Source organism: Myotis myotis, unplaced genomic scaffold (genome assembly GCF_014108235.1).
Source record: "Myotis myotis isolate mMyoMyo1 unplaced genomic scaffold, mMyoMyo1.p scaffold_m19_p_1, whole genome shotgun sequence".
NCBI classification, from domain to species: Eukaryota; Metazoa; Chordata; class Mammalia; order Chiroptera; family Vespertilionidae; genus Myotis; species Myotis myotis.
In genome coordinates this window covers 54,980,725-55,004,622 of record NW_023416313.1, presented here as the reverse complement: position 1 = coordinate 55,004,622, position 23,898 = coordinate 54,980,725, and the positions used below count along the sequence as shown (strand labels likewise).

The following is a 23,898-nucleotide window of genomic DNA, read 5'->3' as shown; positions in this document are numbered from 1 at the left end:
GCCTGTGTGGCTCAGTGGTTGACTGTCTACCTATTAACCAGGAGGTCACAGTTTGATTCCCGGTCAAGGCACTTGCCTGGGTTTCAGGCTCAATCCCCAGTGGGGGCCATGCAGGAAGTTGCTGATCAATGATTCTCTCTCATCATTGATGTTTCTATCTCTCTAGCTCTCTCCCTTCCGCTCTGAAATCAATAGAAAAATATATATTTTAAAAACAGTCAGAAGAAAAAGATGGCGGTTGGCAGGACGGAGGTGAGGGATATGAAGTGAGTGAGGGGATGAAAGGAGAGTGGTAGCTCTTCAAAAGACTAAACAAAATTATCATGACCCCTAACTCCATTCCTAGGTATATACCAAGTAAATGAAAAACTTATGTCCAATAAAGACTTTTACATGAAAATTCATAGCAGCATTATTAATTAGTAAAAAAAAGTGAAAAATAACCTAAATGTCTATCAACTGATGAGGAAATAAAATGTGGTACATTCATATAATAAACTACTAGTTGGCAATAAAAGGAACTGGGCGGTAGGGGAGGCTGGAGGAAGGTCAAGGGAGAAAAAAAAAAAAGGAGACACATGTAATACTCTTTGTAATACCTTAAGCAATAAAACAAAATCTAAAAAAAAAAACACTATAGAAATGTAAAAAAAAAAAAAAAGGAATTGAAGTACTGATACATGCTACAACATGGATGAACTTTGAAAACATCAAAGTTCATTTCATCATGCTAAATGAAAGCAGTCACAAAAGGCCATATATTTTATGATTCCATTTATATAAAACTAGAGGCCCAGCACACAAATTCGTCCACCAGTGGGGTGCTTTAGCCTGGCCTGCGGGATGGGGCCAAAACCAGCTCTCCAACATCCCCCAAGGGGTCCCAGATTGCAAGAGGGCGCAGGCCAGGCCAAGGGATCCCACCGGTGCATGATCAGAGATGGGGAAGGACGCGGGAGGTTGGCCAGCCAGAGAGGGGCCGCGGGAGGAATCCAGGGCATGTCCAGCCCTTCTCGCTCAGTCCCAATCAGCCGGACCCCAGCAGCAAGCTAATCTACTGGTCAGAGTGTCTTCCCCCTGGTGGTCAGTGCACGTCATAGTGAGTGGTTGAGCATCCTTAGCATATCCTTAGCATATTACACTTTGGTTGAATGGACAACCGGGCACTTTATCTTATAGGATATCCAGAACAGGCAGGTCTATAGAGCAGGAAATAGATTACTCTTAATGTTCCACAGCTCTGGGACTATATTATGTGTCAAGACTGCTAGCCTAAACTAATATAAAAGATTGCTAGCCTAAGATTGTAGTGACAGTAAATAAAAATGTCCAAGAAAAATAAACAAAGAAAGCAATAATATCTAAAATGAAAGAGGAAGAAGACAAAACATCTGTTCTATCTATACAGCCCCATGTGACAAATTTGAAAATCATTTTCATTCTCACAGAGACTAATGAGTATCCCTCTTTTTAGAACAGAATCATCTGATTATATCTTTTCTTTTTTTCATGGTCAGAAAGCTCAAAGTTGAGAGAAACCAAGATGGCAGCATAGGTAAACACCGGAGATTGCTGCCTCGCACAACTACTTCAAAAATACAACTAAAAGACGGAACGGACATCATCCAGAACCACAGGAAGGCTGGCTGAGTGGAAATTCTACAACTAGAAGGAAAGAGAAAGGCATACTGACTCAGAGAAGGTGCAGTGCGGAAATAAAATACAAAGGTGCGGAGGTGCATGCGGAGAGGCCTGGCGGCTGAGGACACGATTGTCTTCTTCAATCGGGAGGGAGTCTCAGGCTCTGAACTCCAGTTCTGGGCAAGTCACTGGGGACCCAGACTCATACGGAAGAAACAGGACTGTCTGGCATCGGTCGGGACTCGAGGACAGCTTTCTCTCGGAGGTGCTCGCAGCGATTGCCGGGGCATCTGAGGGCAGGACTGAGAGCAGCCATACTGCTCGCTCCGCCCGCCCTGTTGATCCCCTGGGACCCCGCCCTGCCCAAGTGGTGCACGGAGGCTTTTGCATATGAAAGGCCCAGCCCTTCGTAATCTGAAAATTACTTAACAAACTGCAGTGCCCCAAGGCCCCAGGGCAACTTGCATTGCTTTACAGCTGGCTTCTGCTGGGTAGCCTCAGGCAGAGGCTAATTAGCACCTCCTTAGATCCAAGAACCAGTGTACCCAGTGGTCAGAGTGGGACCATCCAATTACAACTCCTCAGATCCATAAGGGACACACTCAGGGGGCAGATTCAGTGAGCACCAAAGCCCCACTGAAACAAGTCTTGCCCCAGAAGGGTGTCTTCAGCACAGAAGTTCTCCCACTGCAGACACAGCTGATTCTCACAGCCAATTGGCCTAGAGGTCTATTCCTCCCAGTGATACCTACAACAATCAAGGCTTAACTACAACAAGACTGTGCACAAAGCCCACAAGGCGGTGCACCAAGAGTGTCTACCTCAGGTAATTGGGGAGACTGAGCCACTGGGCCCTATAGGACACTTAGCACAGAAAGCCACTCTATCGACACAGCGAAGAATAAAAAAGGTCGAGACAAAGAAAAAGGACACAAATGACAGAAATGGAGGAAAGCAAACTACTGGATATAGAGTTCAAAACCACACTTTTGAGGTTTTTCAAGAATTTTCTAGAAACTGCCGATAAACTTAATGAGACCCTCAAGAAATCTAATGAGACCCTCAAGGTTGTGATAAAGGACTAACTAGAAATTAAGCATACACTGACTGAAATAAAGAATATTATACAGACTCCCAACAGCAGACCAGAGGATCACAAGAATCAAGTCAAAGATTTGAAATACGAAGAAGCAAAAAACACCCAACCAGAAAAGCAAAATTAAAAAAGAATCCAAAAATACGAAGATAGTGTAAGGAGCCTCTGGGACAACTTCAAGCGCACCAACATCCGAATTATAGGGGTGCCAGAAGAGAGAGAGAGAGCAAGACATTGAAAACCTATTTGAAGAAATAATGACAGAAAACTTCCCCTACCTGGTGAAAGAAATAGACTTACAAGTCCAGGAAGCGCAGAGAACCCCAAACAAAAGGAATCCAAAGAGGACCACACCAAGACACATCATCATTAAAATGCCAAGAGCAAAAGACAAAGAGAGACTCTTAAAAGCAGCAAGAGAAAGAAACTCAGTTACCTACAAGGGAATACCCATATGACTGTCAGCTGATTTCTCAACCTTAACAGAAACTTTGCAGGCCAGAAGGGAGTGGCAAGAAATATTCAAAGTGAGGAATGCCAAGAACCTACAACCAAGATTACTTTATCCAGCAAAGCTATCATTCAGAATTGAAGGCCAGATAAAGAGCTTCACAGATAAGAAAAAGCTAAAGGAGCTCATCACCACCAAACCAGTATTATATGAAATGCTGAAAGGTATCCTTTAAGAAGAGGAAGAAGAAGAAAAAGGTAAAGATACAAATTATGAACAGCAAATACACATCTATCGACAAGTGAATCTAAAAATCAAGTGAATAAATAATCTGATGAACAGAATGCACTGGTGATTATAATAGAATCAGGGACATAGAAAGGGAATGGACTGACTATTCTTGGGGGGGAAAGGGGTGTGGGGGATGCGGGAAGAGACTGGACAAAAATTGTGCACCTATGGATGAGGACAGTGGGTCAGGAGTGAGGGAGAAGGGTGGGGTGGGAACTGGGAGGAGGGGAGTTATGGGGGGGAAAAAGAGGAACAAATGTAATAATCTGAACAATAAAGATTTAATTAAAAAAAAAAAGCTCAAAGTCAAATCTGAAGCTCAAGTATATCGAGTATGGAAACCTTTTCTTATTTATCTAGCTTTTAACTTGTTTGTCGGATATCTTGCAAAAAGGAGTTAATGCTGCTCATAAAAATGCACAAAATATAACTTAAAAGTAAAAGAGAGGAGCCCGGCTAGCATGGCTCAGTGGTTGAACATCACCCATGAACCAGAAGGTCACAGTTCAATTCCCAGACAGGTCACATGACTGGGTTGCAGGCTTGATCCCTAGTGAGGGGTGTGCAGGAGGCAACCAATCAATGATTCTCATCATTGATGTTTCTATCTCTATCTCTCTCCCTCTCCCTTCCTCTCTAAAATCAATAAAAATATATTTTTTTAGAAAGTACAAGAGGTGATGAGCACACAATACAATATACAAATGATATAATATAGTACACTTGAAATTTATATAATCTTATTCACCAATGTCACCTCAAAAAAATTTTTTTTAAGTAAAAGAAAAACTAGAGTAGTAACAATCAAAACACATACACACACTATTTACAGGTGGAATACAAATTTAAGCTTTCTAGCAGCTAACCAAATTAAGAAAACCAATCGATTTATTAATTCACATTGTTTTTAAATAAGACAAAAACCAACTGCTCAGGAGAATCACAAGTAATCCTAAGACTGAAAAGGAATTTTTCCTGAGGATCTGCATAAAGAGTATCCTATAGAAAAAAATATCTGCTTTAGACAGAAAGAGAATCAATTCGTTTCCTTCTTCTAAGTCAGCGGTTCTTAACCTGTGGGTCTCGACCCTATTGGGGGTCGAATGACCTTTTCACAGGAGTCGCCTAAGACCATCGGAAAACACATATATAATTACATATTGTTTTTGTGATTAATCACTATGCTTTAATTATGTTCAATTTGTAACAATGAAAATATATCCTGCATATCAGATATTTACATTACGATTCATAACAGTAGCAAAATTACAGTTATGAAGCAGCAACGAAAATAATTTTATGTTTGGGGGTCACCAAAACATGAGGAACTGTATTAGGAAGGTTGAGAACCACTGTTCTAAGTGCAATTAAATAAAAGAAATTCAATAGAAGGTCAATCTAATCCCTTCACTGTTCTGGTTTAACTCAGGAAAGTAGGACTGGGTGAACTGCACATCTTTCAGCCAAATTCTACAAAAATGACTTCTTTTAAAAAAAAAAAAAACATATTGTTCTTTTTTTATTTTTATTTTTTATTGATTTTAGAGAAAAAGAAAGGAGGACAGAGAGCGAGATCAGGAGAGGAAGAGAGGGAGAGAAAGACAGATATGTCGATTTGTTGTTTCACTTATCTGTGTATTCATTGGTTGCTTCTTGTATGTGCCCTAACCAGAGATCTAACCCAAAACCCTGGTGTATCAGGACGATGCTCTAACCAACTGAGCTATCCAGCCAAGACTCATAAATTACTCTTTAAAGAACAGCTAAATTATCTTCAATAGGATGACAGTAAATCCAAAGGAGTGAGTCTAACAGATCTGCATGTTTATTTTAACCTTTTCCAGATTTCTGATGTTTCTACAACTACATTTTAATCATGTGGTTATTGATATGAGCTACTTTAAAACCTGTAAAATAAACGATGTTATGAACAAGTATCTATTAAAATTTCTTTCCTGGCAAAAGCAATCTGACTTAAGCAAATACATCCCTTAACTAGGAAACATGAAATCAAGTTCTATTCTTATTGGAACAATTTCACCCTGAATAACCTTGGGCAAGCTAAAGTGCCAAATTTTGTTAAAGCTAAAATTAGACTCGATAATTATTAAACTAATATTTGAGATTAATTTAGGTACTTATCACATGGTTTGAACTTTTTAAAAACCAGTAACTATAAGCCTACCCTATAATTCTTACCATTTCCCTAAAATGCGTAATTCCACAAAATGCTTTCCAATTGGGCTATTTTTATACTTCAAACCCCTATCTATGTCTGATACTCAACCCCAGTCAATGTTTTTTTTAATCAAGTGATATATAACAATGTTACAGGAAGATATCAAGATGCTTCAAATTTAATATACTTTCAATATACTTTCCACTAGCATGTACCTAAATATTCATTACCACATAGTTATTAGACATGATAATTACCATCAGCTGTAGTTGCTTTTTGGTGAGGCATTAGCATGGCAGCAAATTCTTGAAGTTGATTTCCTCTGATGATCCTATCCAGGTACATTTTCTCTAGGATCCCATAAGCAGCAAGTTGCTGGCACCTTTCATCCTTAAAAAGAGTAGCTAGCATTCGAGAACGTTGTTGCCCTAAGGAAAACAAATGTGCATTAAACATTCTCACAACCTATTTCATCACTGAAAAACAATCTTTCTTATGACCCCATTTTTGCCTACTAAAATATTCAGTCAATTGTCATTATTTGTAGTAGTTATCTATATATATAAAAGCCTAATATGCAAAGTGTCCCCTTGGGAGTTTGACCGACCAAGAGTTTGATTGCTCGCTATGATGTGCACTGACCACCAGGGGGCGGAGCAGAACTAAGGAAGGCCCAGGCCGGCAGCCGGGAAGGGAGGCCCCAGTCAGCAGCCAGCAGCCGCTAGGGATCCTACCTGTGCACGAATTTCATGCACTGAGCCTCTAGTGTTTTATAAAGTTGATGTCAACAGTAAATTAGTAAATACTCAATTGCTGTTCCTAGGAGAAATACAGGAATGTTGTGAGCCTCTAGTTACAACATTTTTGTCAGCTAATCAATATGTAACCTTTGCTTTATGTATGTTTCTGTTTAAAGGCACCTTATTTACTGTATATTGTTGATTCAATAACACTGAACTCATGGCCTACACTAAAACTCATGCCTGAATAAAGCTTATCTAATACATGCATTTTCTTTATCAGGTACATCACAGACTTCCTTCACTTAAGAACACAAGACAGTACTTCAGCACTAGCTTAGGGCCCATTTCAAACATCAAAATCACCATCAAAAACATGAAAAACATAATAGTAACAGACCACAAAAAAGAACTTGTTTACAGCATGAGAGCAGAAACAAGGAGGCAGAGCACTGTCTTAGTTAACTCCAGCTGGAAACATACATTGGGAGACTCAAATCATTTGCTGTTCTGCACAAGTTTGCAAATGACTGGGAAAGCACCATGAGTGTTGATTTTGGAGTGACAAATTTTAGCAAGTAGGCAAATGCACAAATATGGAATAATGAGAAACAGCAGTATATTCATTTGTGAAGATTAGGATAGATACCAAAATGCAACAAGTGGTTCAAATTATAGCTAATTGCTACTTTCTTCTTGCTTATTTGTATTTCTACAATGAACATGCATTCCTTTGGTAATAATAAAAAATTTTATAAAAGATGAACAAATATTTCTCTAATGGGAAATTTATACTTTCAAGGATCTTTAAATGATGAAAAATTATGTGACAATTGATTATATTAAAAATTGAACTAATGGAAAAGATACTATGAACAAACTTTTTCTTTTTAAATGTATTTTTAGCTCTGTATTCTAAAGAGCCTAACCACAATGACACCCAGTAGCAAAAAGCATATCTAGCACCCTGATTTTGGTATCTCCATTAAAAGAGAGTAGGGATCCTTGAAATAAGCTGATTTCAAGTAAGGAAAGGAAAAATACAAGATAAGTCTAAGGCATCTTTTTATGCTGCAATGCAGACAAGTATTCAAAGTTTAATGGGGCCATGTCAAAAAGACATGATTTGGTAATATTTGGGATAATGTAACATCAAAAAGAACAATAACTATAATAATAACACACTGAATAAATAAAAAACAAAGTCAAATACACAAGAATGTTTATAGAAATACTATTCCTAATAGCCAATAAGAAACTACCCAAAGCCCTGGCTGGTGTTCTCAGTGGTTAGAGCATCGGCCTGAGAACCAAAGGGACATGGGTTTGATTCCAGTCAAAGGCACATATCTGGGTTGCAGGTTTGATCCCCGGGCCCAGTAGGGAGCGTGTGGGAGGCAAGCAATCACATGTCTCTCTCATATCAATATTTCTTTCTGTCTCTCTCCCCGTCCATTCCCTCACTTCCACTCTCTCTAAAAAAAAAAATCAATGGGAAAAATATCCTCGGGTGAGGATTAACAACAACAAAACTACCCAATAGGATAAAAAAAATCGTGGTATGGTCACATAATAGAATACTACATAACAATGAAAATGAAGAAACTATATGTTACAATATGGATAAATTTTATAAAGTTAAGCAAATGAAGCAGGTAAAACTAGTATATACTAATGATTACTCTCGGAGGTGGGGAGGGCTAATAACTAAGAGAAAGCATGACAAAGGCTTTCAGGATAACGATAATATTTTGCTTCTGGTTCTGGATGTTGATTACATGATGATGTTCATTTGGGACAATTCATCAGGCTGTACAATTTTTATATGTGCATTTTTCATGTGTGTATATTATACACACACAATAATAAGCAGAAAAAAAGTCCATAGTGATACTAAAAAATAAAAAGGAGGGAAATAGAGAAAAGTTTTTATGTAGTAGTAGCTAATAAATGTAGAACAGAATTAATAAATTACCATTTTCAGTTTATATTATAGAATATAATGAATGATCCAGAAAAAAATTAATAGATAATAAATTATCAAAAGTTAGGGAACAGGATTTTTGCAGTGTCAAAGCAGCACCCCAGAAATTATTTACAAAATATAAAGGGAATAAAATACCTTTAAAATGGAATTTCTACCTTAACCAAATGACCAAACTCAGCATCACTAACTGTGGGACAACCTGACATTATATGTTTTCTGATATAATACAACTACAAGGACAAAGCATCGCTATGAGGTATTCTTAATAGAAAAATTTTAACCTGGATCTAATCTAACCTTTGGCTAACTTCTACTTTACAGGAAATAATTGGGATTAAGCAATAAATAATATATACAAAACAAATCTAGAGTGAAGAACATTCCACACAACAACTTCAAAGAGTATTTTTTTTAAGTGAGAAAACTCTATAATGTTATATGTTAATTATATCTCAAGAAACTTCAGTTAGGGGTGAGGAATCTATTCTAGACCAAAAATGTTTGAAGACTAAAAAGACAATCACCAAATGCCACACATGAACTTGTCCCTTGTTCAGCAGGGAAAAAGGCAGATACAAAAGATATTCCAACTTGGGCAATGACAGACCAAATGCTAAATTCTACAGTTGACTCAGTTAATTTTTTTAGGGATGACAATGGTACTACAGTCATGTAGAAAAATGTTCTTATTCTTAGGTGATGCATGATGATATAAGAAGGGAATGTCATGATGGCCTACAAATTACTTTGAAGAGAGAGTATACCTGCTAGATAATAAAACATGTTATGAAGCTATAATAATTGAAAGAGCATGGTACCAGTATATTCATAGACAGGCTAATTAATGAAACAATACTGTGTCCAGAAATCTACTATAATGTGCTTTAAATCAATAGGAAGAAAAACATGGATTGTTCAATAAAGGATGCTAGGTCAAACGACTAGTCATTTAAGAAAAAAAATTAATTTCCCTATCTCATTCCTTACACTAAAATAAATCCTAATGAATTGGGATTTATAGGTAAATTTAAGTACAAAGTAGACAAAAATAATCTACACTAGTGATTACTGTTTGAGAGAGGGAGTTGGAGGTAGTGAGCAGGAGAAGGCATGAAAGTCACAGCACAAACCAAGGCAGTGACATGGGTGCCATACTGTATTATGCCACACACTCAACAGTCAAAATAAAAATATAGTTGCACTTTAAAATGTTCTTGCAGCAGTAAAAAATTATTTTTATTAATTCTTGATACTTGAAACTATATCTTTTTAATATTTTATGTGATGAAATGGAAAATGCAGTTTCTTTTTTCATGGAACATCATTTACATAAAATAATGACTGATAAGTTACAGTTTTTCAGGCATGGGTATTTGGCAGGCATTTTTCTTAAAAATGAACAAAGTGGTCTTGGCTGGTGGGGCTCAATTAGTTGAGCGTCCTCCTGTGCACCAAGGGGTAGCCGGTTCAATTCCTGGTCAGGACACATGCCCAGGTTGCAGGCTCAATTCCCAGGGGGCATGCAAGCAGCAGCCAATGGATGTTTCTGTCTCTGCCTCCCCCTACCCTTCTCTCTATAAAATCAATGAAAACATATTTTTTAAAAAATAACAAAGTGAGCCTGTCACTATCAATCAACAGTATTTGTGGCCCCTGATAAAATTCGAGTTTTCAACAAAAACAAATAACACAGAAATTTTGGAACACGTCCATCTGCCACAATGAGCTAGACAGCTTTCCAATAATTAAAGAATTTTCTGATGAGATCAGTGGTAATATATTTAATAAAAATTCTAAAATGATTTAGAAAAGCCATGGCTTAGAATTCTCAGCATATCTTCTCAATGCCCTTTCTGCTTTATAAGTTGAGTGATTTATATGCTAAAATTTAGTAAAAAGAACAAAAAATAGTTTACTTATATTTATTGATAAAAAAGATAAATGCCAAGTCTAAAACTGAGGCTTGAAGATTAAAAGAAAAAATCCCAAAAGCAATACATTGCCGAAACCGGTTTGGCTCAGTGGATAGAGCGTCGGCCTGCGGACTGAGGGGTCCCAGGTTCGATTCCGGTCAAGGGCATGTACCTGGGTTGCGGGCACATCCCCAGTGGGAGATGTGCAGGAGGCGGCTGATCGATGTTTCTCTCCCATCGATGTTTCTAACTCTCTATCTCTCTCCCTTCTTCTCTGTAAAAAATCAATAAAATATATTTAAAAAAAAAAAAAAGCAATACATTAATTTTCATATCACCAATCTCTAGAATTTAATTTTTATCTCCTTCTGTGTAATTCTCACTTAATTTTATATCCATGTTTTTCAGTGATATTTTAGGAGAATTAAATTTCATATTACCTCTTAACTATTCCTAATACCTGTGGGTAATAGACTGATACATTCATAATTAAAAATTTTTTAGGTTTGCAATCCATTTTATTGCTGTTCCTGTTTAAATGTTTAAACTAAATATACCATAATTGTATTAATAAGACATCCCTTTGCTAAATCCTTTAGTAATAATGAACCTAAAATATTAAGAAAATTGACTGTTCATTAACACATAATTGACATGTTTACCTGCTGATGCTAAGATGGTACAGTGCAAAGCATGTTTTAAGGCCTCTAGTCTTTCACTTTCGTGCACTATTGTCTTGTAAGAGAGCTCATTGTACCTTTGCGCAGCTTCAATGAATTTTCTTCTATAATCAAGAACACGTGCATAGCATACCTATAGGAGAGAAATGTTTCCATTAGGGGGGACATTTTTAAAGCAAAAGCAAAAAATAAAAAAAGAGAGAATTTCTAATATATAATAGTATTTATGATGTTCTGGAGAATCTATACCAATAAAAGGGTAATATGTTAATTAGACCGGACATCATCTGGACAACCTTCCGGACATCCTTCCGGACAAAGCCATGGTGGCAGGGCCGAGGCAGAGGCAGTTAGGGGCAATCAGGCCGGCAGGGGAGAGCAGTTAGGATGTTCAGGCCGGCAGGCAGGTGAGTAGTTAGGAGCCAGCGGTCCCAGATTGTGAGAGGAATGTCCAACCTAAACTGTCAGTCGGACATCCCCTGAGGGGTCCTGGATTGGAGAGGGTGCAGGCCAGGCTGAGGGACATCACCCCCCTCTTCCCCTGCCCCCCACACCGGGCCTCTAGTCTTAGTATAACAGGATTCTCCAATACAAAATTCTAAATAAGCTCATCTGTTTACCTTATAATGTATCTGTAACTGTTCGTTGGTTGACTCATTCTGAAGCAATGATGCTCGATTTATGTAAGCCTCTGCCTGGACTGGGTCATCATCCTCTAGATATAGCCTAGCAATCTTCAGGTATGTCTCCAGTTTATAATCCACAGTGTACTGTCTAGAATACAACAGAAAAACACAAATGACTATTTTATCAAAAAAATTATTAGAAGTGGTAGAAAATGTGATGGACTCAAGCTTTTTACTGCATATTATCGAAAAGCTAAGAAATATTTCTAAAATAAGTTTTAATTAATTTTTATTACTTTTATCATTATTCATATTACAGTTTAGCTTCTTCTAATTCTCAGATAATCTCATAAGTCAAAGATCTAACATATACTACTGGTAGGACTATAAATAAGTCCTGGGGAAAAAATTGGCAATATGTTCTCCAACTATCATTTGAATCCTTTAAATTGCGTATACTCCTTACCCATTATACAGGGTGGGGCAAAAGTAGGTTTATAGTTGAGAGTACACTAAACACAGTATATTCTTATATTATTATTTATTATTATATTATTTTTCCATATGAACTGTAAACCTCTTTTTCCACACCTTATATTTTACCCCTAGAAAATAAATCCCAAGAAAATAATCATGGACATGCATATATATGTATGTACAAAGACAGTCATTTGTAAAATTATCCATAAATATCTATAATGGGGGAAAATGGAAATCACTGATAATATTTATGGTATTCAATTGAATTGAATACTGGTAGAATACTATACCGTTATTACAATAATTACCATGTGATAATAGTCATCCTATATTTTAGCTAAGTTAAAAAACTGGATAAAATAAGATAATAGTAGCAATTATCTCTGGGTGGTAAGATTACAAGTGGTTTTCCTTTCTTCTTTATCCCAGTGGTCACATTTTATGCAAGATATACATAACTTAAGACCCTACATAATCCAAAAATCATGTAATTCAAGATTAATCCTCACAGAAAAATTAATCCTATTTACCAGCAAAAGTGATGCCACTATGTGGCAACAGAGTTTACAATTGACTTTGCCCCAGATTTGAAATTAATTCTTTACTTAATAAACAAATTCAACTTTTAATCACTTTTACTTTATTTTAACTTATTTAGAAAATAATTAAATTTTCATTTCTTTGGTATCCTCACAGTAACTACAGTGTTACAGAACTATCAAAATGATAGTTACCACCACTGCAAAGAATATCTAATTTTATATTTATTTCAACTACCAATGAAAATAAGTCAACTGCTCTATGCTAAGGAGAAAATGCTCCAGACAGAATAAGACCAAAACAATTAAGAAAGCCCCACCCTTTCAAAATAGCAAAGAAAAAAGAATTAACAAGAGGCTTTAGAAAGTAAAAGCCTCCTGCCCTAACCAGTTTGGCTCAGTGGATAGAGCGTCGGCCTGCAGACTCAGGGGTCCCAGGTTCGATTCCGGTCAAGGGCATGCACCTTGGTTGCGGGCACATACCCAGTAGGGGGTGTGCAGGAGGCAGCTGATCGATGTTTCTCTCATCGATGTTTCTAACTCTCTATCCCTCTCCCTTCTTCTCTGTAAAAACTCAATAAAATATATTAAAAAATATTTTTTTTAAAAAAAGAAAGTAAAAGCCTCCTTATGAAAGCCTACATATGAACATCTTTTCATATACTGGCTTCTTTTTCAAAGAGCATCACTGCCTAACAATTTAAAAAATTCACTAAAGGCAATATGCCTGAAGTAGTATCTGCCTTATCACAACAAATATTAATGGAGACATAATACAGAATCCCTCATTCACCTGGCAAAAGAGAAGCAGCTGAATATATTTTTATATTTGCCTACTAAAAGGAGAAATGTGTCTAATAATACAATCAAGAGTCTCACACCTTTCAATCTTTTTGTACAGTAAACTTTGGATGAATGTTTCATAAATACACATAAAAAGGCAAGATTGGTTGAATAAGAGTTACAAACCATAGTCTTAATTTTCTCATTGTTTTTCCGTTTCTAGTATCTTTCTCTAGTATCCCAAACCCAACAATTCATTGAACCCATTGTGACCTCCAAACCCGTGATCCTATTACATTGCTGTCTTCTTCCCCTAAAAGGCCTCATTTCTCTCCTTACCTATCTTAACTCTTTTAATCAGTCATAATCATTGAATTGCACATGTACTCACCTCCCTTGTCTCTCTCATGCTGTCATACTTGTTGGAAAAAATCAAACTCTAGTTAAACCTAACAGTTCACCCACTCCTTTCCTGCAACCATGAAACTGAACTCTACTGGAGAAAAATATTTAACCAATCTGACTGATCTCATTTTAATCACTACAACCTTCAAATGAGCCCTTAATGCTGCCAAGTATACTATACATTCTTAGTCCATTTACTGCCCCACTCTTCTAGAGAATTTTTTTTTTTTTTATGTTCTTGTCTTTCAACCTTACAACTCCCATCCCAAACCACACTTCTAGCTGATGACTCTGGCTCCAACTTCACTAAGAATACTGAAGCAATCAGAGTAGCTGCACCAACTCCAACACCACCTCATTAATATCTGCACCCACATACTCTGTTTTCCTAACTATTACTATTCTGCCACCAGGGAACCTATGGCAATATCTGCAGACATTTTCTTTATTGTCAAAACTGGGAGTAGTGGCGCTATTGGCATCTAGTGAATAGAGGCCCCTAATGTTGCTAAACATTTTGTAACACACAGGACAGCCTCCCCAACAAAGAGTCATCCTATCTAAAATGCCAACAGTGCTGCCCATCTGGCGCGGCTCAGTGGTTGAGCATCGACTAATGAACCAGGAGGTCACGGTTCAATTCCTGATCAGGGCACATGCCCAGGTTACAGGCTCAATCCCCAGTGGGGGCATGCAGGAAGCAGCCAATCGATGATTTTTCTCTCATCATTGATTTTTCTATCTCTCTCTCCTTCTCCCTGAAATAAATTATATATATATAATGCCAACAGTGCCAAGGTTGAGAAACAGTGCCAAGATGAACTATCTATGCTCCTAAATAAAGCCTATCCCTCCACTAGATTCCTTCCCCTCTTGTTTACTCCTGCAGGAATCCTCTCCACTACTCTCCTATATAAAACTTTTGCTTTCCATTAGATCATAAAAGTAAAAATAATCTCTTAACCTAACCTTTGCTATCATCTTCTACCCTATTTCTCTGCTCCCCTTGTGAAAACTTCCCCACAGAGTTGTCCATGACAACTGCTCACCATCTCCAATTTCTCTTTTCCCTTCTCTCTCCCTCCCTCTCTCTCTTTCTCTCTCTTTTGTATATGTGCTGCCGAAGTGAGTACTTCTTTTCTTTTAAACAACTTCAGTCAGGCTTTCACGCTCACCAATTCACCAAAACAACTTTTGTCAAGATCTCCAATGACCTCCATGTTACTAACTCAGTCATCTTACTTGACCTATCAGCACAACAGCTAATCACTTGCTCCTTCTCAATACATTTTCCTCATTTAACTTCTAGGACACCACACACCCCATTCTGGTTTTCTTTTTACCTCAATGGACAATCTTCATTTGCTGTATCTTCCTCTTACCCCTGACCTCTTAATATTGGAGTGCTCCTGGCCTCAATACTCAATCCTCTTCTCTATCTATAGTCCCTCCCTTGGAGATCTCATCCACAATAATGGCTTTAAATTCCATCTATATATCAATGATTCCCAAATATATATATATCCCTAGTCCAGTCCTCTCTCCTAAATTCCAAACTAATATATTCAACTCTGTACAAGATATTTCCACTTGGTTACCACATGTCGGAAACAGAACTCTTGACCTTCCCTCAAAACCTATTCTTCTCCATTCAATACATGGCAACTCCATTTTTCCAGTTGTTCAAACTAAAAATCAAAACTTATCTTGATTCTTTTTCTTACACTCCATATCTACCTTAAAAACATACCCAGAATCCAACATTTTTCACACTCTCCATTTCATCTGCAGTAGTGCATAAGACCTCCTAATGGCCCTACTTCCATCATTGCATGCCTACAGTTTATTCTCAACTCAGTAGTCAGAATGAGTCTTAAAAATATGTCAGTCTTCTGTAAAATATGTTCCAATGGTTCCCCCTCATTTCACTTAAAGAAAATACAAAGGTCTGAGAATGGCTTACAAGACCCCACATAATCTAGTCCTTAGTACTCTCTGATCTCATCCTCTATCGCTCTCCCCTTTGCTCACTCCATTCCACCGATAACGCTCTCCTTGCTCTTCTTAAAAAACCCCAAGCATGCTTCCATTTTAGGGCCTCTGCACAAGCCATCCTCTCTAAGAGGATCTACTAATACTCTTCCCTCAGAGAGTTCAAAGCCGCTCACTTACCTCCTTCAAAATCCTGAGGTGGTATCAGGATCACCCTACCACTCCAATCACCCTACCACTCCAATCACCCTACCACTCCAATCACCCTACCACTCCAATCACCCTACCATTCCAATCAATCACCCTACCACTCCAATCACCCTACCACTCCAATCACCCTACCACTCCAATAACCCTACCAAACCAATCACCCTACCACTCCATCACCCTACCACTCCAATCACCCTACCACTCCAATCACCCTACCACTCCAATCACCCTACCACTCCAATCACCCTACCACTCCAATCACCCTACCACTCCAATCACCCTACCACTCAATCACCCTACCACCCATCACCCTACCAATCCAATCACCCTACCACTCCATCACCCTACCACTCCAATCACCCTACCACTCCAATCACCCTACCACTCCATCACCCTACCACTCCAATCACCCTACCACTCCAACACCCTACCACTCCAATCACCCTACCACTCCAATCACCCTACCACTCCAATCACCCTACCACTCCATCACCCTACCACTCCAATCACCCTACCACTCCAATCACCCTACCACTCCAATCACCCTACCACTCAATCACCCTACCACTCCAATCACCCTACCACTCCAATCACCCTACCACTCCAATCACCCTACCACTCCAATCACCCTACCAACTCCAATCACCCTACCACTCCAATCACCCTACCACTCCAATCACCCTACCAATCCAATCACCCTACCACTCCAATCACCCTACCATTCCAATCACCCTACCACTCCAATCACCCTACCACTCCAATCACCCTACCACTCCAATCACCCTACCACTCCAATCACCCTAACCACTCCAATCACCCTACCACTCCAATCACCCTACCACTCCAATCACCCTACCACTCCAATCACCCTACCACTCCAATCACCCTACCACTCCAATCACCCTACCACTCCAATCACCCTACCACTCCAATCACCCTACCACTCCAATCACCCTACCACTCCAATCACCCTACCACTCCAATCACCCTACCATTCCAATCACCCTACCACTCCAATCACACCCTACCATCCAATCACCCTACCACTCCAATCACCCTACCACTCCAATCACCCTACCACTCCAATCTCCCAACCACTCCAATCACCATACCACTCCAATCACCCTACCACTCCAATCACCCTACCACTCCAACCACCCTACCACTCCAATCACCCTACCATTCCAATCACCCTACCACTCCAATCACCCTTCCCCTCCTATCACCCTACCACTCCAATCACCCTACCACTCCAATCACCCTACCACTCCAATCACCCGACCACTCCAATCACCCTACCACTCCAATCACCCTACCACTCCAATCACCCTCACCTACCACTCCAATCACCCTACCACTCCAATCACCCTACCATATCCAATCACCCTACCCACTCCAATCACCCTACCATCCATCACCCTACCACTCCAATCACCCTACCATTCCAATCACCCTACCACTCCAATCACCCTACCATTCCAATCACCCTACCACTCCAATCACCCTACCACTCCAATCACCCTACCACTCCAATCACCCTACCACTCCATCACCCTACCACTCCAATCACCCTACCACTCCAATCACCCTACCACTCAATCACCCTACCACTCCAATCACCCTACCACTCCAATCACCCTACCACTCAATCACCCTACCACTCCAATCACCCTACCACTTCCAATCACCCTACCACTCCAATCACCCTAACCACTCCAATCACCCTACCATTCCAATCACCCTACCAGTCACATCACCCTACCATCCAATCAACCCCTACCACTCCAATCCCCTACACCACTCACCTACACTCAATGCAATCACCCTACCACTCCAATCACCCTACCACTCCAATCACCCTACCACTCCAATCACCCTACCACTCCAATCACCCTACCACTCCAATCACCCTACCACTCCAATCACCCTACCACTCCAATCACCCTACCACTCCAATCACCCTACCACTCCAATCACCCTACCATTCCAATCACCCTACCACTCCAATCACCCTACCACTCCAATCACCCTACCATTCCAATCACCCTACCATCCAATCACCCTACCACTCCAATCACCCTACCATTCCAATCACCCTACCACTCCAATCACCCTACCATTCCAATCAATCACCCTACCACTCCAATCACCCTACCACTCCAATCACCCTACCACTCCAATCACCCCTACCACTCCAATCACCCTACCATTCCAATCACCCTACCACTCCAATCACCCTACCACTCCAATCACCCTACCACTCCAATCACCCTACCACTCCAATCACCCTACCACTCCAATCACCCTACCACTCCAATCACCCTACCATTCCAATCACCCTCCCACTCCAATCACCTACACTCCACTCACCCTACCATTCCAATCACCCTACCACTCCAATCACCCTACCACTCCAATACCCTACCATTCAATCACCCTACCACTCCAATCACCCTACCACTCCAATCACCATACCACTCCAATCACCCTACCACTCCAATCACCCTACACTCCAATCACCCTACCACTCCAATCACCCTACCACTCCAATCACCCTACCACTCCAATCACCCCTACCACTCCAATCACCCTACCACTCCAATCACCCTACCACTCCAATCACCCTACCATTCCAATCACCCTACCCACTCCAATCACCCTACCATTCCAATCACCCTCCACTCCAATCACCCTACCATTCCAATCACCCTACCACTCCAATCACCCTACCATTCAATCACCCTACACTCCAATCACCCTACCACTCCAATCACCCTACCATTCCAATCACCCTACCATTCCAATCACCCTTTCCACTCCATCACACACCATTCCAATCACCCTACCACTCCAATCACCCTACCATTCCAATCACCTACCACTCCAATCACCCTACCATTCCAATCACCCTACCACTCCAATCACCCTACCATTCCAATCACCCTACCACTCCAATCACCCTACCATTCCAATCACCCTACCACTCCAATCACCCTACCATTCCAATCACCCTACCACTCCAATCACCCTACCATTCCAATCACCCTACCACTCCAATCACCCTATTTAATGATACAACCTTACTTTACTTTTCTTCATAGCCCTTATCACCTTCTAATATACTACAAAATTTATTTATTTATTAAATTGTTTATCATCTGTTTCCAACACTAGAATGTAAGGAAAAATATAATGAACAATTATACATATCCTTTATATGTTATGTGTATATATACATATATGGATACATATATATCCATCCAATATCCACTATTTATTATACTTTTGTCCTGTTTCCAAAGGAATTCCCACCAACACTTGGGCTGCATTTCTCCAATCTTCTTCTTTCTCATATATGGATGCAAGATGCTGTCTTATGGAAGCAACCTGAAATAGTAGATACACATGTTATATCAATTGCTATTACTCAACTAATTAAAATAAATAGATAACTGAATTGTAACAATTGTCTCATTCAACATAGCAAGCTGGCAAGTATAATTATTAAAAATTTACCTAGACCACCCAAATTTTTCTATTAATTTTGTATTGATAGAATAACAAAACAGTAAACTGAAATAGCACATTACAATGTGGATTATGGTAATAATTTAGTTTAAATATTAAGTTTTGCTTCATACAATGTGGATTATGGCAATAATTTAGTTTAAATATGAAGTTTGCTTCACACAATGTGGATTATGGCAATAATTTAGTTTAAATATGAAGTTTTGCTTTTATGCTACTGCATAGATAATGCTGGAGTTTTCCTTTATTTTCAGCATAATTAAGAATTTAACTGATTTTTAAAAACTGTCTAAAGAGTAACTTTTGGTGCATAAAATAAAATTGTAATAAATAGGCAAATGTCAGCTGGAGTTACAATATCCTAATATTTATTTTATTATATATTGTAAAATGCTGTTTAGTGCAATTTTGACAAGATGAAAATGAATGATAATCTCCTTTAAAAATGTAATAATATCTCTCAAAATAATTACTACTATCTCAAGTTCAAACATCACTGCTCTAGATTTTTTACCTGCTCCTCAAATGAAATGACTCTAGGCTGGATCTTTTCCAAGGTGAAATGATAGATTTCTTTGGCTGTGCTATCAGGCAAGTTAGGGAGATGTGTGCAGAAATCAGTCAGCAACTGCCGAGAGATCACAAGGCTGACATTCTCATTTACCACTTGTCAAAAAAATAAGAAATAAGAAGGCATGAGTAATTCATAAGTTTTTTATTAAGCAATCTTTACCTAAAATTAATACTAAAAACTGTATGTATTAGTGCAACCTGCAATGCATTATTCCTGGATTTTCACACCCCTATCATCCTATATTACAGAATACATTTTCCTTATACTGAATTATGACTTCAACAAAATAGTAAAACTACCATAACTTCTCTAAGAAATACAAATGGTTGACAAAAAGTTTTAATAGCTGAGAATTTTACATTATTCCTTTCTCTTCATTTTTATACAAAGCAAAGGCACAGAAATACCCCTATTTTTATTTATGCCCTTATATCCCACCTAGCTACAAAAAGGAGTTAAAGAAGAAAAAGGTGAAATAATTTTCATGAAATTTAATAAAGCAAATAGAGACAGTGAATACCACTTATACTTTCCAAAAAAGGCAACAAATAAGAACTTAGGTCAGTTGAACATCCCCCGAGGGTTCCTGGACTGTGAGAGGGTGCAGGCCGGGCTGACAGACCCGCCCCGCCCCCCATCTCCCCCCCCCACCCCGCACGAATTTCATGCACCAGGCCTCTAGTATATTATAATGTATTAATATATTAATCAGTTTATATTATTTGGAATTCATTATTAAATACTGGTTGTAACTGAGAAAACAGTTTCATTACAAGTGCCATTAGACATAAAGCTATTAAAAAGATTTACTACAGAAACTAGGACTTATCAGGGAAATACAAGTAAATAAGGACAATAAATCAGAAATATTAGTTTCTAGTCTGGGCTCTGCCACTGACTAACTGAATGTCCCTGGGGGGGTAAAAGTGACTAAATCTTGACTTTTTTTTACAATATATTATACAAGAATATATCTATACTCTGCAGTCACAGTTATTAAAAGGAACCTGTGTGATAGATATTATGTGTGAACGTACACTGTAAATTGTAAAGTACTATCAAGTATTGCTGATATTGTTAATGCAGTATCAATTCCAGCCTGAATTTTGAGTAATCTTCAAGATAACTGAAGTCAGGGAGTGGGGGAGAGTGTATGAAATATGAAAATTTCTAGTTCCTATTCAAAAGGAATGATCCTGACATTAATAACAGTTCATTCTTACACAGCACTTACTATATGCCAGGTACTATTCTAAGCACTTTATTATGTATAATAACTCATTTAATCTCCTAACAATTCTATAGGGTACATATCATATCCTCACCGTATAGACAAGGAAAAGAAGGCACAAAGAGGTTAAAGATGACACAGTTAATAAAACAGTAGACTAAGATTTGAATCCAGTCTACTTTCTTTGTCACTATGCTACATTGTCTCTTATCAGTTTCTATTACAAAATTTTATACAACTACTATACAAAATTTTAATTGGGACTATAACTCTGAAGACAATTCATTTTTAAAAATCAAGGTGTAAATAGTTTAAATTCTAAAATAAATCCATCAATTTCAATGTTGTGAGTATGCAAAACAGTTTATTCTTGTTTTATTATTTATTAATTATTGTATTATTTTCCATATGAACTTCGCCCCACCCTGTATATTTAATTTAATCTCATAAAAATTATATTGATAATTTGATATAAGACAAGACTGAGGCAAGCTTTAAAGTCCTACTCAGTGATACAAAGGCAAATATGGAATTTTCATTCCACTTACTTGCTTCCACAAAAGCTTTCAAAGCTTCTAGTTGTTCTGCCCCAGATAACTGAATGGCTTTTTCCAGGATCTGACGATACCTAAAACAATACCAAAAAAATAAATGTTCAGAGGGCACTATATATGCTAAGGTTCACATTGACATTTATTCATTTCTATTTACATTGGTGTCTTTCCTAGTGCTTTCTTTTCTGGTTTTCTTTATAGTACACCACAGATTTCGTCTTTTTAAAGTTTCTAGTCCATCACAAGAAAGAGTGAAACTATAATTACAAGTTACTGGATCTAAGATGCCACTTTTGCTTGAAAGTTGTAGTTTTGAATTTAAACTAAAAAGTCAAATTTCCTTTCAAATGCCTTAAATGATAAGCCATTAATTATTTCCTTCAATTATGTAATACAGAGATGCATGAGAACATTATTCAAGGTGACACAGAACCCTTTCCTCCTGTGGACCTAATGAATCTTCTAGGGTCACCAACACTTAGAATAATAATAAAACAATGAAACCAAATATTAGAGATTGAATGTCTTACTAAGAGGCAACTGATTAATGTATTCCCTCAGACTGATCTCTCTCTCTCTCTCTTTCCCTCTCTCCTCACCTAAGATCAATTTTTTTGAAATAATTATTTATTGTTGAAAGTATTTCATGTCCCTTTTTTCCCCCATTAGCCCCCTGTAGTCTCACACCCCCAGGCCTTCAGCACCCACTCTCTGTGTCCATGGGTTATGCATACAAGGTCTTTGGTTGATTACCTCCCACCCACCCTCCCCTGTCTTCCCTCTGAGATTCCACACTTTATTCCATGCTTCCATGTCTCTGGATCCACTCCATTCATCAGTTTATTTAATTACTTAGATTCTACATATGAGTGCGATTTAAGATCAATTTTAATTTTAAAATATTTAATATTATGGAGGAAAGTATATTTCATAAATTAAGGCACCTTGCATCTGTCCTATCCATTTATAAACAATTTTTATTGAGCATTTATTATGTATATGCATATGTATATGAACTAAATAAAGGTCAGTAAGTCAATTCATGACTTTTTGGCACTTGAATCTGGAAGTAAACAAAACATATACACATGAAAATGTACCACAGTCACTATTTAGGAACAAAATGAATGAAAAAGGCATGTATTAATAGATCTTTGATTTATAGTAATGGTGAACTACCTGATTAGACCAAACGTACCTCAAAAAATAAATAAAAAGATGAAAGAAATAAAAAAAAATTAACAGCATAAAATCCTAACAAAAAGAGAAAACAGCCTGAACCGGTTTGGCTCAGTGAACAGAGTGTTGGACTAAGGGGTCCCGAGTTCGATTCCCGGTCAAGGGCATGTACCTTGGCTGCAGGCACATCCCCGGTGGGGGGCATGCAGGAGGCAGCTGATCAATGTTTCTCTCTCACCAATGTTTCTAACTCTCTATCCCTCTCCCTTCCTCTCTGTAAAAAATCAATAAAATGTTTTTTTTAAAAAAAAGAGAAAACAGGTGAGAATAGGAGCATAAAGAGATAAATAATAGCTTCTGCCTGAAAGCATTTGCAGACTAGAAAGTCAGCTGAGAGGTACTTTTTGGTGGGAAGGGGGTGGGTTCTGTGTTGGAACATTATGCCATCTGCTGGAAAAATTGAGAAGCAAGTTGCAATTTGTTGCAGAATCAGGATCTCAGTTCCTAGCCAGCCAAAGGAAGGGACAACTAGCACTTTAGAAATAAGGGTACAAAATCTTTTCCAAGGATCACCAAGGTAAAGCAAAAAATTCCGAAGCCTAAGGCTCGCACCCTCAGGTGCCTAGAAGAAGGAAATGAAAATCCTCTCTGAAAGGTAACATCCTAGGCCTCCTACTGTTTTTAAAAATACATTTAAATCATTTACCCAACAAATGAATATTACAGGCACATGACAATATGAGCTAAAATCAACAAAAGCAACAGACAGTAACAACAAACAGGGACTCTAGACACTGGAGTAATCAAAAAGACTGTAAG

The 23,898-nt window shown here is 38.4% G+C and overlaps 1 protein-coding gene across 4 annotated transcripts in view; it reads right to left on the bottom strand.

Moving 5' to 3' along the window:
- Window positions 1-23,898, bottom strand: part of COPS4 (COP9 signalosome subunit 4) — a 42,220-nt gene that overhangs the window by 9,513 nt on the left and 8,809 nt on the right. For all 4 annotated transcript variants that reach the window (XM_036338115.1, XM_036338110.1, XM_036338099.1 and 1 more), the window contains exons 2-7: window positions 21,895-21,974; window positions 20,056-20,207; window positions 19,297-19,400; window positions 11,599-11,752; window positions 10,961-11,111; window positions 5,916-6,086 (exon numbers count right to left, since the gene is read on the bottom strand). In XM_036338115.1, coding sequence (XP_036194008.1) covers window positions 5,916-6,086; window positions 10,961-11,111; window positions 11,599-11,752; window positions 19,297-19,400; window positions 20,056-20,207; window positions 21,895-21,974 — 812 coding nt within the window. The remainder of the gene's footprint in view (window positions 1-5,915; window positions 6,087-10,960; window positions 11,112-11,598; window positions 11,753-19,296; window positions 19,401-20,055; window positions 20,208-21,894; window positions 21,975-23,898) is intronic.